The 16060-nt window shown below is 57.8% G+C and overlaps 8 protein-coding genes across 8 annotated transcripts; 3 read left to right on the top strand and 5 right to left on the bottom strand.

Annotated features, from left to right (window-relative positions):
• Nucleotides 1-524: 524 nt before the first annotated feature.
• On the bottom strand, nt 525-2551 carry BCV69DRAFT_4810 (hypothetical protein). Its single transcript, XM_025495325.1, has 4 exons — nt 2193-2551; nt 2040-2096; nt 1878-1967; nt 525-1800 (listed from the first exon to the last, which is right to left on the bottom strand). Exons 1-4 carry the CDS (start codon nt 2286-2288, stop codon nt 589-591), a joined length of 1455 nt encoding a protein of 484 aa, XP_025350775.1. The 5' UTR covers nt 2289-2551; the 3' UTR covers nt 525-588.
• A 228-nt stretch (nt 2552-2779) lies between these two features.
• Nucleotides 2780-5254, bottom strand: BCV69DRAFT_295930 (hypothetical protein; the record flags this gene model as incomplete). The annotated part of the gene is made up of 5 exons (XM_025493952.1): nt 2780-2819; nt 2910-2998; nt 3090-3131; nt 3212-4220; nt 4302-5254. The coding sequence occupies 5 exons, from the start codon at nt 5252-5254 to the stop codon at nt 2780-2782; spliced, it is 2133 nt and encodes a 710-aa protein (XP_025350774.1).
• Nucleotides 5255-5691: 437 nt separating this feature from the next.
• On the bottom strand, nt 5692-6711 carry BCV69DRAFT_279544 (peptidyl-prolyl isomerase; the record flags this gene model as incomplete). Its single annotated transcript, XM_025491293.1, has 2 exons — nt 5692-6442; nt 6562-6711. The coding sequence occupies 2 exons, from the start codon at nt 6709-6711 to the stop codon at nt 5966-5968; spliced, it is 627 nt and encodes a 208-aa protein (XP_025350773.1). The 3' UTR covers nt 5692-5965.
• Nucleotides 6712-6851: 140 nt separating this feature from the next.
• BCV69DRAFT_264788 (hypothetical protein) lies at nt 6852-7953 on the top strand. The gene is made up of 3 exons (XM_025490764.1): nt 6852-6997; nt 7087-7242; nt 7336-7953. The coding sequence occupies exons 1-3, from the start codon at nt 6902-6904 to the stop codon at nt 7804-7806; spliced, it is 723 nt and encodes a 240-aa protein (XP_025350772.1). The 5' UTR covers nt 6852-6901; the 3' UTR covers nt 7807-7953.
• On the bottom strand, nt 7838-8997 carry BCV69DRAFT_279543 (Extradiol aromatic ring-opening dioxygenase). Its single transcript, XM_025491292.1, has 2 exons — nt 8903-8997; nt 7838-8801 (listed from the first exon to the last, which is right to left on the bottom strand). Exons 1-2 carry the CDS (start codon nt 8946-8948, stop codon nt 7936-7938), a joined length of 912 nt encoding a protein of 303 aa, XP_025350771.1. The 5' UTR covers nt 8949-8997; the 3' UTR covers nt 7838-7935.
• A 507-nt stretch (nt 8998-9504) lies between these two features.
• Nucleotides 9505-10770, top strand: BCV69DRAFT_295926 (hypothetical protein; the record flags this gene model as incomplete). The annotated part of the gene is made up of 1 exon (XM_025493951.1): nt 9505-10770. The coding sequence occupies one exon, from the start codon at nt 9505-9507 to the stop codon at nt 10768-10770; it is 1266 nt and encodes a 421-aa protein (XP_025350770.1).
• Nucleotides 10771-10953: 183 nt separating this feature from the next.
• On the bottom strand, nt 10954-11977 carry BCV69DRAFT_4997 (acyl-CoA N-acyltransferase). The gene is made up of 2 exons (XM_025495335.1): nt 11954-11977; nt 10954-11873 (listed from the first exon to the last, which is right to left on the bottom strand). The coding sequence occupies exon 2, from the start codon at nt 11788-11790 to the stop codon at nt 11137-11139; it is 654 nt and encodes a 217-aa protein (XP_025350769.1). The 5' UTR covers nt 11791-11873; nt 11954-11977; the 3' UTR covers nt 10954-11136.
• Nucleotides 11978-12572: 595 nt separating this feature from the next.
• BCV69DRAFT_264781 (glycogen synthase) lies at nt 12573-15549 on the top strand. The gene is made up of 3 exons (XM_025490763.1): nt 12573-12924; nt 12996-13027; nt 13132-15549. The coding sequence occupies exons 1-3, from the start codon at nt 12849-12851 to the stop codon at nt 15238-15240; spliced, it is 2217 nt and encodes a 738-aa protein (XP_025350768.1). The 5' UTR covers nt 12573-12848; the 3' UTR covers nt 15241-15549.
• Nucleotides 15550-16060: the final 511 nt, after the last annotated feature.

Below are 16060 nucleotides of genomic sequence, written 5' to 3'. Positions count from 1 at the left end.
CCATTGCAAATCAACCGCTTAGCCGGGCCCTTGGGTCCAAGAGGCTTCTTCCCGGAGCAAGCGGACGACGCACACGCTGCACACGCTGCACCCCTCCGCCTGGCTCACCCCCCTCTGCCCGCCCCGCGCCCCGCGCCCAAGACTGGCACGTCCAACTCTTCGGGCACGAGAGCAGAGGGCGATGAGAAATCAACGCAGCCAGCGCCAACCCCCCCTCCGGCCGGCGCACCCGCTCCCCCCCCCCCGCCTCTGCGTCGCGCGCCTCGATCTTCCTGCCCTTTCCGCCGCCTGCGCCGCCCGACGTGAAAGAAACGGCCTTCAGCGGACCTCGGCGGAAGACTCGAGGCAGGGACGCAGATGCCGTCAGTCGAGCGACATACCGATAAAGCCTACAGCTTCGACACACAACGGCAGCGATCTAGACCGTCCGTACACTAGACGCAATTGCATGATGTGGTGAGGTCGGTATATACAGAGCAACAGACGGACTTTGCATCAGCCTCGCTGGCTTGTGTGGGAGGTTCACTCTCAGCTTGACAACGCACGCGCGTTCAACTACAACTTCGACGCCCTCTTCTCGACAACCATTCACAAGACCGGTGGAGGGACAGTGGGAAGTGAGATATGGCGAGGTCGCTGCTCAGCGTCTCCGCGAGCGACAGAGAACAGACCCGATATTCTGCCACTGGCCGAGGAAGGACGAGAAGTAGAGGACGCCAGGCGTTCTCGTGGGAGTGGAGATCGTCTATCTTCTGCGCTCAGTGCCATGATCGTGTCGATAACCTCTTCTGGCCCTTCGTCCTCTGCGGAGCTTCGTCTGGGCCTGCGATTGCGACTGAGTCTGAAGCGATCCATACTACTTGAGCCGATGCGATCCGCTCGCATTGCCCTTCTTCGAGCTCGGTATTCCTCCAGTGTGACTGCGAAAAGCCCACTGCGAGGCACTGGGCTCCTCGAACCTGCATTGCCATTCGGTAGTGTTTGATGCGCTTCGATAAGTGTCTCGACTTGTTCATCGGTTTCGCTTGCACTTGCCGAGGCCAGACTAGCTCTCTCCTCTGATGGCTCGGCTCGGTCCTGTTCCAGAGCCTCTCCGATATTTACCTGCTCTGCTCCCTGATCCGCCACAGCTTCAGACGTTTGCAGAAAGTCGGTGCGACAAAGAGGGCAGACTGAATGCGACAGCAGCCACACGTCGATGCAGCTGGCGTGGTAGTGATGTCTTCCGGCGCAGGGGAGAATGCGCAACAGGTCTCCCTCTTCGAAGCTCTCGACGCAGATCGGACAGAGCATCTCTGCCTCGGACTCATCGCCATCATCCTCATCCTCTGAGTGATTTGGCTGGCTAGCACCTTCAGCTCTTTGCAGATCTTGCGGGTGAGTCTTCTCTGTCAAGAGAGTTTCAGGCTGAGCCTGCTCTGTCTGATGCCCATCTGTGCTGGCACTTGCTTCAAGCCTGATGGACAGGATGCTTGCGGCGAGGCGAAGGCGATGTGTGTCTTGATTCTCCGTGGCAGGGGCTGCAACATCATGTGCCAGGCTCCTTTCCGCGTGTTCCTCCGTCTGTAAGCTTGCCGGGCGGGATAGAGACCTGCGCCCGAGCTGCGATGCCTTCTCGTTATCGTAACGTGGATCTTGTGGCAGAGCTCCAGTGGGACATTCGTCGACAGGTCTTGTGGTACCGATGGCCTTGCTTTCAATTTCCTCTTCGATGCGTGCCGGGTCCCGTGTCACATCGCTGATCGCTCGACCTCTACGCCTTGGTGCAGACCATGTGATGGTAGGAAATGTGTCGAGGACCTGTCGCAGTGGAAGAAACATGGTGTGAGTGTATGCTCTCAGTCAGCTGGAGCCTGTCGCGTTAGCTTCCGACTTACCGCTCGGGTCAAGCCTTGGGTTCTGGTTCTCGCCGGCTGATCGACGGTGGCTTGTCTAGGAGCATACAAGTCGGGATGCTCTTGCACTCGCTGAAGATGTGCGTGGGCTGCCGTCAGCTGCTGAACTTCGGCGATCCAGCCCTGCTTTCTAGTACTACTCACTCGTTTTGTGAGGAACGCCAGGCTACTGCTGACCAAAACGACTAGAACACAGCCGATCTGCAATAAGGCAAGAATACGAGGACCGGCAAGAGTGAGCACGACTGTTCTGGGCAACAGTGCAGGTGCTCACGCTCCTTGCATCCGGCTACTTACGATCACACCCGCAAGGGCTGCTTTGGAGACCTCAAAGCGACCCACTGGTCCTTGCTCCGTGGCTGTAGGCGTGTCCACAACATTCGTTGCGCTCATCGTTGGCAGTAGCTGTCAGCAGGGTGGTCCCCTGTCGATGGTGAGGAAGAGGTCCAAAAGGGGATAAGGCCAGGAAAGGTCCGCTTCATGACGTGAGAGGGGAACGTGGGGGATGATGTCCAGTCATTAAAAGCATGATGAGTCTTGGCTCACAGAGGTAAAGTCGTTCAGGGCGGGCGGAAGCTCAGTCCGGGAGGACGGATGCGCATATATCGGACGGCAGCATGTACCCGCCCTGTAGAGGCAATTGCGGACCGCGGAGACGCGGGGGCGAAAAGGGGGCAAATGGGCATCGAAAGGCGGCGTACAAGCGAGGTGAGTCAGGCAACAGGTACGAGCGGAACGCCCTGCATGGAAGAGACGGCCATGAAGAGTATGCTGACGAAGTGGTGTGAATGGTAAGGTACAATGAGCGGGTGGGATGGGAGGCGACGATCGCCAAGGATTGCCTCGAGGCAAAGCGATCACGGCCCGGCGAGGCTCAGGAGTTCCTAAGCCGATGTTGTCAGGATCGGCGTCATAGCTGATGAGCTGCGAGGGATATCGTGGGGGGAGAGTTGTTGTGTTCAGTCGGATACCGTGAGGCAGCAACAGATCTTCGCTGCTCCGTAATCAGCTTACTCACCTCTCATGGGAGCAGCTACGGCCTCCTTGTCTTCAAAGATTGCTTCGTGCAGCTGATTGCGGAAGAGATACCTTACTCGCAAAACCTGTGGCGGAAGGATAGAGGCGCGGTGAAACCAATGACAGGCACGTCAGAAGAGTTTGAGCCCACTCTCTGCTGTCTTCTCGAGTACACACCTTCTTTTCACCCATCGCGGGGTCATAGAAGCCAAGGAGGTTCTGATAGGGGGCATTTGGAGGGATCAGGAGATGAGCCGGCGCTTCAATCTGCCACGCATCTCTCACGCGTCTGTACTTACTCCTTTTGAACGACCTCCAGGTACGACAAGCTTCGACTTGTTGACAAGAGCCTGTAGCGGTATTCTCACATCGCAGAAGAGATTCGATGCTGCAAATACGTCCGTCTCGAAGGTGGCGCTCGTCTCATCTTGCTCCTCGATAGCCTCTCCGGCTTCGTCTGCTGTTGACCGCTTCCAGGCTCTCCTGTCCAGGTCCTCCGGCTCGCCAAAGAATTGCGTGGCTGGCAAGACGTCTGCTCTACCATAGAAGGCCTCCAGGATGATCAGACCCCCTTTCAACCTCTCTGCAGCCGCCTTCTTCCTGGCTTGACCAGTCAAGACCTTCACTCCCTCTCGAGCGCCTTGTCTCCTCTCTTTGATCAGCTCCCAGTTCTCACGCCTCAGCTCCTCCAAGCGTCTTCCCACCTTTTGCTTCTTCGTCGGCGCCAAGTAGAGCTGCTCGAGAGCATACAGACCTACGAGAGGAATGGCAGTCGATAGCACAAGCAGGTCAGACCGCGGTGCTGGGGAGAGCAAGATGGGGACCTGTATGCGCTGGCCCAGCCTGTTGAACTTGAGGCGAATGGTGACACCCCCAGGCACACCTCCAGTGACCCCAAAGCCTAGCTTGATGTTGTCCGTCACGCTCCGATCGCCATTAATGAAGACGTTCACCCCGCTCGCTAGGCCGAGACCGATTCCACCACGCAGGGTAGCGCCACCGAGCCACTTGGCGGTGATGCCACGGTCGAGGGAGATGTTACAATCTGCCACGCCAATAGTGGTGGAGGCTGACCATCCATTGCCGTCCATCTTCGAGGAAGTGAGGCCGACTGTGACGCTAGGAGGGTCCATGCGTAGCATGCCCGACGAAGCAGCCTCCCTGCCCCAAGGACCGATGGTGTAAGACCCAGACCGGATACTGGTGTAGCCGGCCAGAGTAGATTCGGTAGAGAGGCGCTGTACAAGAGTGGCATTGATCGCTGGCGGTATGGCAATGGTCTGTCCGCTTATGATCGTCTGTATAGATCTAGCAGTAGAAGGAGGATGAGCGGGGTATGAGCAGCTGTTGCGTCACGGGCATACGTTTCAGCTCTTGGCGGACACTCACGTAAACTCATTGAGTGTATAGTCAGTCTTCAATACCGCTAATTGTGGAGCCATAAGCGTTGTACTGAGCTCAAAGGAGAGCTTGGGAGACCATTGCGTTTTGAGCGTCCCGATCAAGTTGCCCGAGCCCATCCCTCTCCGGCTGACCATCTGGCCAGTGAAGCCGAGAGCTATCCTCTCCGTGATCTGCATACTGAAACCATGCTTGCCTACAAGCTGTCCACTCTTGAGGCCGTTCCATCGGTCCTGCACTGTCACCTCTGTGCCAGCGCGGTTCGGCGGGCGCATCACCCTCTTAGCAGGGGCGAACATCGAGGTGGCATCGATTTGCGCCGTATACTCTCCTTTTGACTTGACGAGCTCGTCCACCTCCTTGGACCTTCTGCCTAGCTTCTGCCTCTCAAATTCGGCGCGAAGCTCCTCTGGTGTCCTGCCTCTGGTGGAGATGGTCCAGGAGGAAGTCAACCCCTCTTCGCCAAAGTAGTCGTACACGCTCCTCTTCTCCCGATCTGACAAGACTTCGTACGCCCGCTGCACCTCCCGAAAGCGAGACTGCGCTGCTGCCTTGGCAGAAGACTCAAGATGCTTGTCTGGGTGGAGGGCGACGGCGAGGGACCGGTAGGCCTCGCGAACCTGGTCCTCTGTTGCATCGCGCTCGATGTTCAGGACGGCATAGAGGCGATCCTTGTCCCGATCCTTGGTCTCGTCAGCGCTTTCTTCGTACTGCGAGCCCGACGCTCCGGGAGCAATCCCATTGCGTGTCCCGTTGTGAGCCTCCAGGCGAAGGATGTCCTCCTCCTGTGAAGAAGGCGAAGAGCGGGCTGAGGACGACGAGGACGAGGATTGGGCAGCCCCTGCAGCCGAAGGACCGGCCTGAGACTCGACCGCTTCAGCCCTCCGCGGCGGTCTGGCAGCGGGTCGAGACTGAGAATAAGGATCGTCTATGTCGTCCATAGAGGGCGACTAGGCAAGTGACAGTGGAGACGACGCAGGCAGGCACAGCGAAGGCAGGTCCGGAAATCTGGGGTCATGGTAAGCAGGAAGCGAGGCCGGAAAGGCAGCCTAACCAACACCCCGACAGTTATTACGTAAGCGAACGAGCCATGACACCTCGAGCACTTCTCTCCTCCTCGGACAAGCGATGCTAGGACAAAAGTCATTATATGAATTCTAGTGATGCTCTTACGGATCAATCGTCTGTATGCCTGGGCAGCATCTCGTACCTGGGCCCTTTCTTGCCCTTGCCTGCCGGGGATGCAAACCATCCTCGCCGGTGGGCGATGTACGAGAGTCCAAAAATGGTCCCCAAAACAAATGCAACGATGAGAAGAGTGGAGAGCAGGTCTAGGTCTCCGTAAGACTGCCAATTTTCGGGGGAGTGGGGATGCGAGATCTTGGCTACTGGTGTCACAGCGCCTTGCTGTGCGGCTTGCAGGGAGGCGATTTGCGCTGCCAGTTCTTCAATCGAGGGTGTTGTCGGCTGAGCCTTGGTAGGGGCCTCAGTAGTGGCGACAGCGGTAAAGGGCGACTATAGATGACAAGGCAGGACAGATGTACAAGCAGAGACTTGGTGTCAGTCTCTGACCTCTCGGACTTGACGCTCAGGCCTGTCCTGCCCGGCCGCTTCCCAGCACAAGGCGGCACCCACTGGATGTCCGCTTTCGCCTAGAGCTCTTCATGCCCTTCACCCACCGTGGCGGCGTTCACTTCTCCACTCTTGGCAATCTTGACCTCCTCCAGGGGCCGGTCTCCCCGTGCCTTGGGCACATTCTCGATGTACTTCACGACGTCCATTCCTGAAGTGACCTTGCCGAAGACGACGTGCTTGCCATCGAGCCATGAGGTTTTGACAGTGCAGATGAAGAATTGGCTGCCATTGGTGTCCTTGCCAGCGTTGGCCATGGACAAGGTACCAGCACCCTCGTGCTTGAGCTGGAAGTTCTCGTCGGCGAAACGAGCGCCGTAGATGGACTTTCCACCACGACCGGAACCCTCGGTGAAGTCACCTCCCTGGATCATAAAGTTGGAGATGACACGGTGGAAGATGGATCCTTCGTAGCCGTATCCCTGCTGGCCAGTGGAGAGCTGGAGGAAGTTCTCAACGGTCTTGGGGACCACGTTGCCATACAGACACATCTCGATCTGCGTCGCGGGGGTTGGAGGAGGCTCAAGGGGTCAATGTCAAGTCACATCACAAGGCCAGCGAGCACGATGAGACGTTGTGGACGCCATTGCTGTGCTGCGTCGTCCACTCCACTCACCCTTCCGACGTCCTTTGAGCCGTGTGTGATGTCAAAGAAGACGGTGTGTGTGCAGGTGAGGTCGGGCGCCGCTGACACTGGCGAGGTAGCCAGGGCCAAGGCCACGGCGAATCCCGTCACTAGAGTATTGAGGAACGCTGTTGCTCGCATTGTGTGTGGGTGTGTGATATGGTGGTGGACAGGAGGAAGGAGTGGACCAGGAGGGCAGGCATTGGGCTTGTACGCGTGCGTGCGTGCGTGTGTGAGCTGTGCTGGCTTCTGGCGCGCATGACATCCAACACTTCCTCGGCTCATCTTCCGATTGACCCCTCATCGATCGATCCTCCTCACGACCACGGCCATGATGCGTTCCTCACGGCAGCTCTCACACATGAGGGCAACGCTGGCGATTTGCGTCGCCCTGCTCTTGAGTCTCGTCGCAAAGCAGAGCAATGCTGTGAGTAGACTGGACATTTGCCATCTCAGGAGAAGCTATTGTAGGAGCTCTGGGCTGACCCACTCCCCCCTTTCCGCCTCCCTCACCAGCTCTACTTCTATACCGAGGTGGGAGAGGAGAAATGCTTCATCGAAGAACTGCCCGTGGATACTGTAGTCGTGGGTCATTACATGGCAGAGACCTGGCATGCCGATAAGAATGCCTACGTCATTGAGGAGGACATGGGAATCAGGGTGTCCGTTGTGGTGAGTAGGCGCAAACATCGCGAGTATCTGTGTATCCGCGAAGCGCATGCTAAATCTGGCTGTGACTTCTTTTTCACTGTTGTCCCTTCTCAGGAGCGGGCTGATGAGCATCTCTTGGTAGACACTACAGCGCCGGCTGAGGGCAAGTTTGCCTTTACGTCGCACATCGCAGGCGATCATGATATCTGTCTCTCCTCTCACCCACACGATAGCCACTCCTACCATACGTCTGGCGACCATCCCCAGATTCGCCTTCACTTGGATATCATCATCGGAGAAGCCAAGCCTGACAATACCGCGGCAGATCGATCGCATATCACCGACCTGGCAGGGAGGGTGAAAAATCTGAACGACAAGCTCAAGGACATTAGAAAGGAACAGCAGTATCAACGAGAGCGGGAGGCACTCTTCAGAGATGAGAGCGAAAAGACCAATGCAAGAGCCGTCATCTACTCGGCCATCCAGGGCGTAGTTCTTGTAGCGGCATGCGTTTGGCAGCTGAGGACATTGAGGGTGAGTACAGAAGTACCCGAATGGCACCGAATGAGGAAGCGGTTTGACTGACGCCTCGTGTTCCATATCCGTCTCTCCTCCAGGGCTTCTTCTCTGAGAAGAAGTTCAGCTAAACACACATGTATTGCTAAGCGAGACAAATTGGATCAAATACCACCAGCAATGCAGCTTCGTCAGAGATCACTTGCTCCCGCCCCACTTGTACATGTTCCATGCCAGCGGACCTTGGTTCATCTCAAATTCCTCTTTCCCTTCTTCCTCGTCCTGAGCTGCGCCAAGAGCTACCAGGGCTGGCAGGAGATGCTCACTCGTAGGGTGGGCGCCTCTGTAGTATTGGTTTTGGAAGAGCCTCTTTGCCGCTTCCCACCGCTTGGGCTCCCCTCGATCATTCGTGCCCGAGGAAGGTGGGCAGACGGCGGCCGTAAGGGCTTGCGCAAAGGGGACACTGTAAGGTACAGTGGTCTTCTCCCCCGTGCGAAAAGTGTGCCGGAAGTCTCCTAGGTTGTGGACGGGCTGGCCACCACCGACGATGGCGATTCCTTTGCTCCTGAGCGCCCGGAGCGCCCTTCCCAGACGCAAAGCCCTGATCCCGTCCTGGGTGTCATCGCCTTGAGCATCTTGCGGTGGCAGTGAGACTTGTACCATCGGCGGCAGGCCGGTTCCGTGCTCTCCGAAACCGGCGAGCAGCGCGATGAACACTCCATGGTCGATGCCCCTTTGCGTGTTGACCGCGTTTAAGCCCTCGGAGTTAAGCGTCTCACGAACAAGAGAGTTCAGCCAAGGAGGATTGTGGCTGTTTAACTTCAGCTCATACATCTCCTGTGGGAATCCATAGTAGTCGTAGAGGAGCGGATTCGATTCGTCGTCGTTGACGAGCACGCCCATGTCCTTGCCTGACACTTCAGAGGGGTCTGCCTGCCAGTGTGCAGAGATGAAGACGAGTCCCTTCAGGGGCGGTTGCTGAGAACGGATGTCGGCGGCAATTTTCTTCCAGTGCCGATGAGCGGGATGCTCTGGCTGGTGGAGGGTCATCGGCCCGCCATGGGCTGAGATGCACGCACAGAGAGTGTGTGTGAGAGCAGCGGGAGAGTGGACATGGATCAGCAGGCACGTTGCTATTACTTCCCAAGTCGGGGCAATCGCTCACCGATGAACCACACGGGAGCCAGCGCTGAGGTATTTTGAGCGAACATGTTTTGGCGATACGTATAAGTCAAGATGGTTAGGATCAGGAGACTAAAAGCTTGCCACATAGAGGCAGCTCACTTTATATAGGGGCAAAGGCGTGCTCAGCACGCTGCATCCTGTGGGTGTACGGCTTTTATGTCCGAAGAGCGAGCAAGAGATGGAGGATCGACTTTTCTATCTCCGCACGCGATTTCGGGCACGGAGGCAAAAGGGACAAAGCCGGCGGGCAGCGGATAGAGCTCCAAGGAGGTCGGAGTTGTGGAGGAAACGAGGGTAAAGCCAGGGCGGGAGCATTTCACCCTTGGCAAGCAGGCAGCGAGGTGGGGCCATCGAGGAGCCTCCGACAACACTTGCTACCCTACCACCTTACCAATCCCTACCTACCACCCACGCTTGCACCCATCCGTCCGACGTCGCCCGTGTGCTGTCCACTGCTCGGCTCGCAAGATTTTGCAAAGCTCTACTCGCACTCGACTGCACGCTCTGCTGCTCCACCCCACCACCTCCGCACTCCCGGAAGCGGCCCTTGATATGTCCACCCACCACCACCACCGCCCTGCCATGGCAGGCGCATCCTCCTCTCGAAGACCTCGGAAGATGTTCGCATACCGCTCTCCCTCGGCCTCATCCTCATCCGCATCGTCCTCTTCGTCTTCGATCGGGCCCACTCGAAGCACTCCCGCTTCCGCAACCGTCAGCCATTCGCCCTACCCTACCCCGACTATCCTCTTCTCGCTCCTGCATGACTCCACACCCGTGCAATACGAGCACCTCCTCTCTTCTACCAACTCTCGCTACCCTGGAGCACCCGGCACTGCCCTCGCCAAAGCTCGAGAGGCGTCCATCAAGGCCGCCCAAGCTGCAAAGAGGGAAGCTGATAAGAAGCGCAGAGACAAGGAAGAACTCATCCGGCTGGGTGTGGGTGAGAAGATGGGCAAGAGGAGCAGGGACACAGCTTCGGCGCACAAGAGGAGCGAGAGCCCCTTCACTGGCAACGGCAATGGCAATGGCAACGGTCACAGCACGACTAGCGCTACGAGGAGGAGTCAGCGGGAAAAGGACAAGGATAAGACGGGCGATGGCGAGGCTCATGATGGTAGGAGAAGCCGGGGCACCTCCGTCGTCCGCTCTCCTGCTCTCAATGGGAACGCACTTTCATCCGAGCAGCCACAGCAGTCCAATGACATGCTCTCAGTCCCCGGGACCAGTCATGCCGTCAACGGAAGTGGTCGTATCCGCAAACCTGCATCGAGGGGCAACTCGCCGATTCCATTGACTGAAGCCCGCAAGAGCCCTGAGCGCATCAATGGTCACTCGACTGTACACGGCCTCGGTCTCAACACTCCTACCAGTAACGGAGGCATCGTTCACGCTGCCACTCGACTGGGAGCAGCCAACCCTACGCAGCCCTTTCAAAGCTCCCCCTTGGCACGAGACAGCATCAAGTCTTTCCCGAGCATCTCCGTTGAGACTGAGCCAGTCGAGCCACCCATGACCACGAGGAGCCGGAAAGGAGGATCTCATTCGCCATCTCTCGTCTCCACCACTGAGCAACAACCATCTCAGCAGAAGTTGGCCGGCATCCATGAGCATGAGCGGAAAGGCGAAAGCGGGGGAGATGCGGATGACGACAGTTACGCGGCGGAGGGCAAAGCGGGGACAGGCGGCGCACCAGCAGCGGAAGCGGACAGGCGACGCGCCGCGACAGCAGACGGCTCGACCTCTCAAAGCGCGGCTACCGGCACGGAACCTACCCCGGCTGCACCCTATGGCGAAGGCGTCAACTCGACTTCCTCACCCATTTTGCCTGCTGGGATCACTGCTTAGAGCGCACAAATACACGCACTCGAGCGCACTCGAGCACAATCGAGCATCTGTTGTAGAATCTCGCTTGGCACGCCTTGCCTAGTACCCGTTTTCGTCTCGCCCTCTCTCCCTCGAGGGTCATGTTCCCCGTATTGTCCTTGTCTATGTATCACCTCGCTCGCCTCGCAGTCTCATTCTGTTTATCTCTTCGTATTGCTAGTGTTCCTGTGGCTCTCCGACCTCTCCTTTACTCTTGTCTGTGTCGTTAGATTTGCCCTTCTTCTCAACGCTTAGCACTTTCTTTTGGTCCGACTGTTCCGACCACTCCCGGGTATCGAGTGACATTGGTGACGATGGAGTATTCCTTGATCTCTTGCCTTTGTATCTTCAGCTTGCCTTCTCCTTCTCTGTCCCTGCCTTCTCTGTCGTCTCGTCCTTGACCTCCTCCTGCAGCGGCAGTACCAAACGAAAGCAGTCTTTGCCATTGAGGTAGAAGCGATGCAGCCTCTTCTCCCTCATGAATCCCAATCGATCATACAGCTTCAACGAGGCCAGATTATCCACCTCGGTCTCTAGTACGACCTCCTGTGCTTTGAGAGGCAGCATGGAAGAGATGCTCAATTGTACAAGACGAGAGGCGATGCCTTTGCCGCGCCAACTTGGGTGGACGCTGAGCATGGCAATGTAGCCCCTCATCCGTCGTTCGCCCTTGAGATGTCTGTCCAGCTTGCAGATGACGACTCCGACGGGGATGTCGTTGATGTTTCGAGCTCCCGTGCCGGGGATGGAGGAGCCCGCTGGCTCTGCTGAGCTCTCATGCTGGGAGGCTGGACATGGTTGCCAGGCGAGCCATGTGAGTTGAGGCCACTGGTTGACAAAGTAGCGATAAGTATAGACGATATAGGGTTCTGAGAGCTCCTTTTCAATGAGGGCCGTGATGATGGGTATCTCCACCTCGGACTTGTACTGCGTGTAGTAGATTTCGCTATCAGTGGACGACGGTTCTGCGGCCGCTCCGGCTGCCGGCGCCGCGGTTGCCATACTTGTCCGTGGCGTCCGTCGTCTAGCGTTGCCGGTCGGCGCTTCGGCTGCTTGACGGTGAGTAAAGGATCGATGTCCGCTCTCTTGCAACGTTTGGAGTGGCACAAATTCACTCGCGGTGAGACGACCTTCTTCCACTTGCACCGATGCACGTCGCTCACACTAATGTTCTAGACCTCCCTGCAGCTGGGCCAGGCAGCCGCGCAGCCCAAGAAGGACGTCTTGATGCGGAGTCCCCACAGTTGGAGCCGAAGAGAGGCGGCGCCTTGTCGCTGCTAGAGTTGTCTTGTATGCTATGCTATGCGATGCGATGGAAGCTTTGAGCAGGGCTGGCTTTTGCAAACTTGCACACACAGGCGCTCAGCCCGAATGTCTAGTGACTGTCCGAGGCAGGTACGGCTTGGCCCTACGTCGAGGTGAGGCGCGAGAGAGAGACAGCTGGGCGGAGCACACACCCACACCCAGCTGGGCGTGGGAGGCTGGCGCTCGGCCCTGCCCCGCCCTGAGCCTCGCTTGGCTTTGCTCTCCCCCCCGCCGCCTGCCCGCCTGTCTGACTCTCCCCGGCGTGCAGCTGGGTGCTTCCGCCCCGCGCCTTGTGTGGGTGCCCTGCCCCCGCGCCGCCCCAGCCAGGGAGGGAGCTCTGCACAGACGCGGCACAGTCGTCATCGATGGCCCTCGCTTCACCCGTGCGTGCGCCCACTCCTCCTCCCCCCTTCTTCCCTCCGCACACCCGGCAATCCCTCGTCCCCTTTGCTCCCCCTTCTTCCCCACACTTCTCCATCCTCTTCACTGCATCCTCAGCATTACATCGTAGCTCCTGCACTCAGCACACGGTCCTCGCAACGGTGAACTTCTAGACCACCACCGCCAACGACCACCTCTAACCGCTCCCGACCCCCGATCTCGGCCCGGCCCCACATTGTCGTCTCTTCTTCTGAGCTAGCCGCTGCCATCAATTCGCCGGAAGGAGAGGAGCACTCCCACAATCAGCGCAAATCCCCCAAGTATCACCCTTGAGCTCCACCCGCGTCCCTCTCCCCTCTCTCACTCTGCCCAGCATGTCTGTCGCTGCACAGACTCGCGATGTGCACAACCACCTTCTCTTTGAGTGCGCTTGGGAGGTAGCCAACAAGGGTGAGCATGTCGAGAGTAAGAGAGCGAATCAGCTGGCCTTGTACTAACGACGTCCCTTTCCAACACCACAGTCGGAGGTATCTACACCGTCATCAAGACTAAGGTGAGTACTCGGAGCTCATCCGCACAGGAGCAGCCCCGATCAATGAACTCAGAGCTCATGCCGAGTTCGTCCACGCCTTCTCCCTTCCCCTCCTCCCCTTGTAGGCCCCCGTCACTGCTGCCGAGTATGGCGACCGCCTCACCCTCATCGGACCCCTCAACTACAAGACGGCGCCCATGGAGGTGGACCCTCTAGAGCCAGACAGCGAGCCGATGCGCAAGACGCTCGAGTCAATGGCAGCTCGGGGTGTCAAGTTCCTCTATGGTCGCTGGCTCATCGAAAGGGCCCCACGTGTCCTCTTGTTCGACACTGGCAGCATGTACCACAAGCTGGACGAGTGGAAGGGCGACCTCTGGAACTCGGCTGGGATCCCCACGCCCCAGAACGATCATGAGACCAATGAGACTCTCATCTTTGGGTATCTGGTCGCCTGGTTCCTGGGAGAGTTTGCCGTCAATGAGCGTCAAAAGGCTATTGTAGCGCACTTTCACGAATGGCAAGCAGGTCTCGCAATCCCCCTCTGCCGCAATCGACGCATCGATGTCACTACCATCTTTACCACTCACGCTACCCTTCTCGGACGATACCTTTGCGCTGGCTCAGTCGACTTTTACAACAATCTCCAATACTTTGACGTGGACCACGAGGCTGGAAAGAGGGGCATCTACCACCGGTACTGCATCGAGCGAGCCTCGGCCCACTGCGCCGACGTGTTCACCACTGTGAGCCACATCACCGCGTACGAGAGTGAGCATCTCCTCAAGAGGAAGCCAGATGGAGTGTTGCCCAATGGTCTCAACGTCGTCAAATTTTCGGCCATGCACGAGTTCCAGAATCTCCACGCTCAAGCCAAGAATAAGATTTCCGAGTTCATCAAGGGCCACTTTTACGGTCACTACGACTTTGATCTGGACAATACCCTCTACTTTTTCACTGCTGGACGATACGAATATCGTAACAAGGGTGTGGACATGTTCATCGAGTCGCTCGCTCGTCTAAACTACCGACTGCAAAAGGCGGGAAGCAAGACGACGGTCGTAGCCTTTATCATCATGCCCGCTGCCACGAATTCGTACACGATCGAGGCGCTCAAGGGTCAGGCAGTCACAAAGCAGCTGAGGGATACTGTTGAGCAGATTCAGGCTCGCGTCGGCGAGAGGTTGTTTGAGAGGACCGCAAGATACCAGGGCGAAGGCGGCAACGACCTCATCGACCCTACCACGCTCCTCTCTGATGCCGACAAGATTCTGCTGAAGCGAAGGATTTTCGCCCTGAAGCGTAACTCTCTCCCGCCTGTCGTCACGCACAACATGGCCGATGACAGCAACGACCCGATTTTGAACCAAATCCGCCGAGTACAGCTCTTCAACCGCCCTCAGGATAGGGTGAAGATCATTTTCCACCCCGAATTCTTGAATGCCAACAACCCGATCCTGGGTCTTGACTACGAGGAGTTTGTACGAGGATGCCATTTGGGAGTCTTCCCGTCCTACTACGAGCCTTGGGGATACACGCCTGCCGAGTGTACCGTCATGGGAGTGCCAAGCATCACCACGAACCTGTCCGGCTTCGGATGCTTCATGGAAGATCTCATCGAGTCGCCCGAGCAGTACGGTATCGGCATCGTCGACCGTCGCTCGTGCTCGGTAGAGGAGTCGGTGGACGCTCTTACGACGCAGATGGAGCGCATCGCCAATATGAACAGGAGGCAGCGTATCGCAATGAGGAACAGGACTGAGAGGCTGAGCGATTTGCTCGACTGGAAGAAGCTGGGACTGGAGTATGCAAAGGCTCGTCAGCTGGCGCTGAGGAGGGCATACCCGGACTCGTTTGCTGAAGAGGACGAGACGGGCTACTTTGACGAGTCGAACATCAAGGTGCCTCCTCCGGCGTCGATTCCTGGCTCTCCTCGCGTTCGCACGCCGGGTGATTTGGGTACGCTGACCGAGGATATGCAAGGTCTGGGCACGAGCGACTACCGCGGGTCTTCCTTCTGGAAGGCCATTGGCGCGAATGATGACGAGGACGAGGAAGTGTACAAGTTCCCACTGGTGATGAAGTCTTCGAGACATCGAGGCAACTCTGTGGGATCCGTCTCGGGCATGTCCACCCCGGGCATCTTGGGCGGCAAGACTCTCTCGGCTCAAGATTTGGACCGCGCAGACGAGGCGCTAAGCCATCATCAGAGTACCAATGGCAATGGCCGAGCATGAGGGGGGGAGGGTAGCGGGGAGGGATGAGGGAGGACAAGTGGAGGGCATGCGTGCTTCTCAGAAGCGTGGCCGCGGATGTAGACGGACGTATATCGCAACGACGGACATAAGCAAGTTAAAGTTGTCTTTTCTTCGGAACACACCCCAAATGTAGTCATCTTCTATCTGTCTTTGTTTTGTGAAGCGAGGCGAGGCGAGCCGGGCCCCTATCATCCGATGCGACGCCTGGCGAGGCGGATGTGGATGGATCCAATCTCCCCGGTTTGACCCAATGCACTGGTGTCATTTTCAATCTGGCCACATCTTCCCACGCGGGTAGGGGTTTCCGATCTGATCCGAGCGTGACCTCTCTCCCGCCCTCTCAGGTGACCCCCGCCCCTGTGTGTATGTGTGCGTGTGCGTGGGGGTACGGGCGGGTACGGATAGTAGGCAGCTGTGATGGGCCAAAGGAAGGCTGGCTGGGCGGACCAGAAGTTGCGGTGTGAAGAGCGGAAGGTGGATGGCGGAGGGGGAGGAGGGCGTAGAGCGGAGAGCAGAGAGCGGAGAGGGTAGTGCGACCTTGACTGCCGGCGACCAGTCAGTCAGCTGGTGCGAGCAAGGCTTGGTCACGCGGGGAATGGGAATGGGTCGAGGGGGGTGGCAAGCTGAGGAGCGGGGATGGAGCTCAAAATGGTCCTGCTGACCGTGTAGTGATCTTCTTTTCTCGGCAGACGTTTGGCAGGCCTGCCTGCTGTCCAAGGAGGGCGCCGCCCAGAGCAGCAGCAGCAGCAGCAGCAGCAGCAGCAGCAGCAGCAGCAAGGCTTGCTGTGTGAGCGTCTCT

This window comes from Pseudomicrostroma glucosiphilum (assembly GCF_003144135.1).
Source record: "Pseudomicrostroma glucosiphilum strain MCA 4718 unplaced genomic scaffold BCV69scaffold_1, whole genome shotgun sequence".
Lineage (NCBI taxonomy): Eukaryota > Fungi > Basidiomycota > Exobasidiomycetes > Microstromatales > Microstromataceae > Microstroma > Microstroma glucosiphilum.
This window is presented reverse-complemented; position numbering and strand designations above follow the sequence as displayed.

Excerpts from the sequence above, each read along its gene's own strand:
- BCV69DRAFT_4810 (XM_025495325.1), bottom strand. The coding sequence starts at position 2,288 with ATGAGCGCAACGAATGTTGTGGACACGCCTACAGCCACGGAGCAAGGA. Across the intron at positions 2,097-2,192 it reads CAGCCCTTGCGGGTGTGATC|ATCGGCTGTGTTCTAGTCGT; the intron begins GTAAGTAGCCGG and ends GCCTTATTGCAG. Across the intron at positions 1,968-2,039 it reads TGGCGTTCCTCACAAAACGA|CGAGTGCAAGAGCATCCCGA; the intron begins GTGAGTAGTACT and ends GCACATCTTCAG.
- BCV69DRAFT_264788 (XM_025490764.1), top strand. The coding sequence starts at position 6,902 with ATGATGCGTTCCTCACGGCAGCTCTCACACATGAGGGCAACGCTGGCG. Across the intron at positions 6,998-7,086 it reads TCGCAAAGCAGAGCAATGCT|CTCTACTTCTATACCGAGGT; the intron begins GTGAGTAGACTG and ends CTCCCTCACCAG. Across the intron at positions 7,243-7,335 it reads GAATCAGGGTGTCCGTTGTG|GAGCGGGCTGATGAGCATCT; the intron begins GTGAGTAGGCGC and ends GTCCCTTCTCAG.
- BCV69DRAFT_279543 (XM_025491292.1), bottom strand. The coding sequence starts at position 8,948 with ATGTTCGCTCAAAATACCTCAGCGCTGGCTCCCGTGTGGTTCATCG. Across the intron at positions 8,802-8,902 it reads GGCTCCCGTGTGGTTCATCG|CCCATGGCGGGCCGATGACC; the intron begins GTGAGCGATTGC and ends CGTGCATCTCAG.
- BCV69DRAFT_4997 (XM_025495335.1), bottom strand. The coding sequence starts at position 11,790 with ATGGCAACCGCGGCGCCGGCAGCCGGAGCGGCCGCAGAACCGTCGTCC.
- BCV69DRAFT_264781 (XM_025490763.1), top strand. The coding sequence starts at position 12,849 with ATGTCTGTCGCTGCACAGACTCGCGATGTGCACAACCACCTTCTCTTT. Across the intron at positions 12,925-12,995 it reads TTGGGAGGTAGCCAACAAGG|TCGGAGGTATCTACACCGTC; the intron begins GTGAGCATGTCG and ends CCAACACCACAG. Across the intron at positions 13,028-13,131 it reads ACACCGTCATCAAGACTAAG|GCCCCCGTCACTGCTGCCGA; the intron begins GTGAGTACTCGG and ends CTCCCCTTGTAG.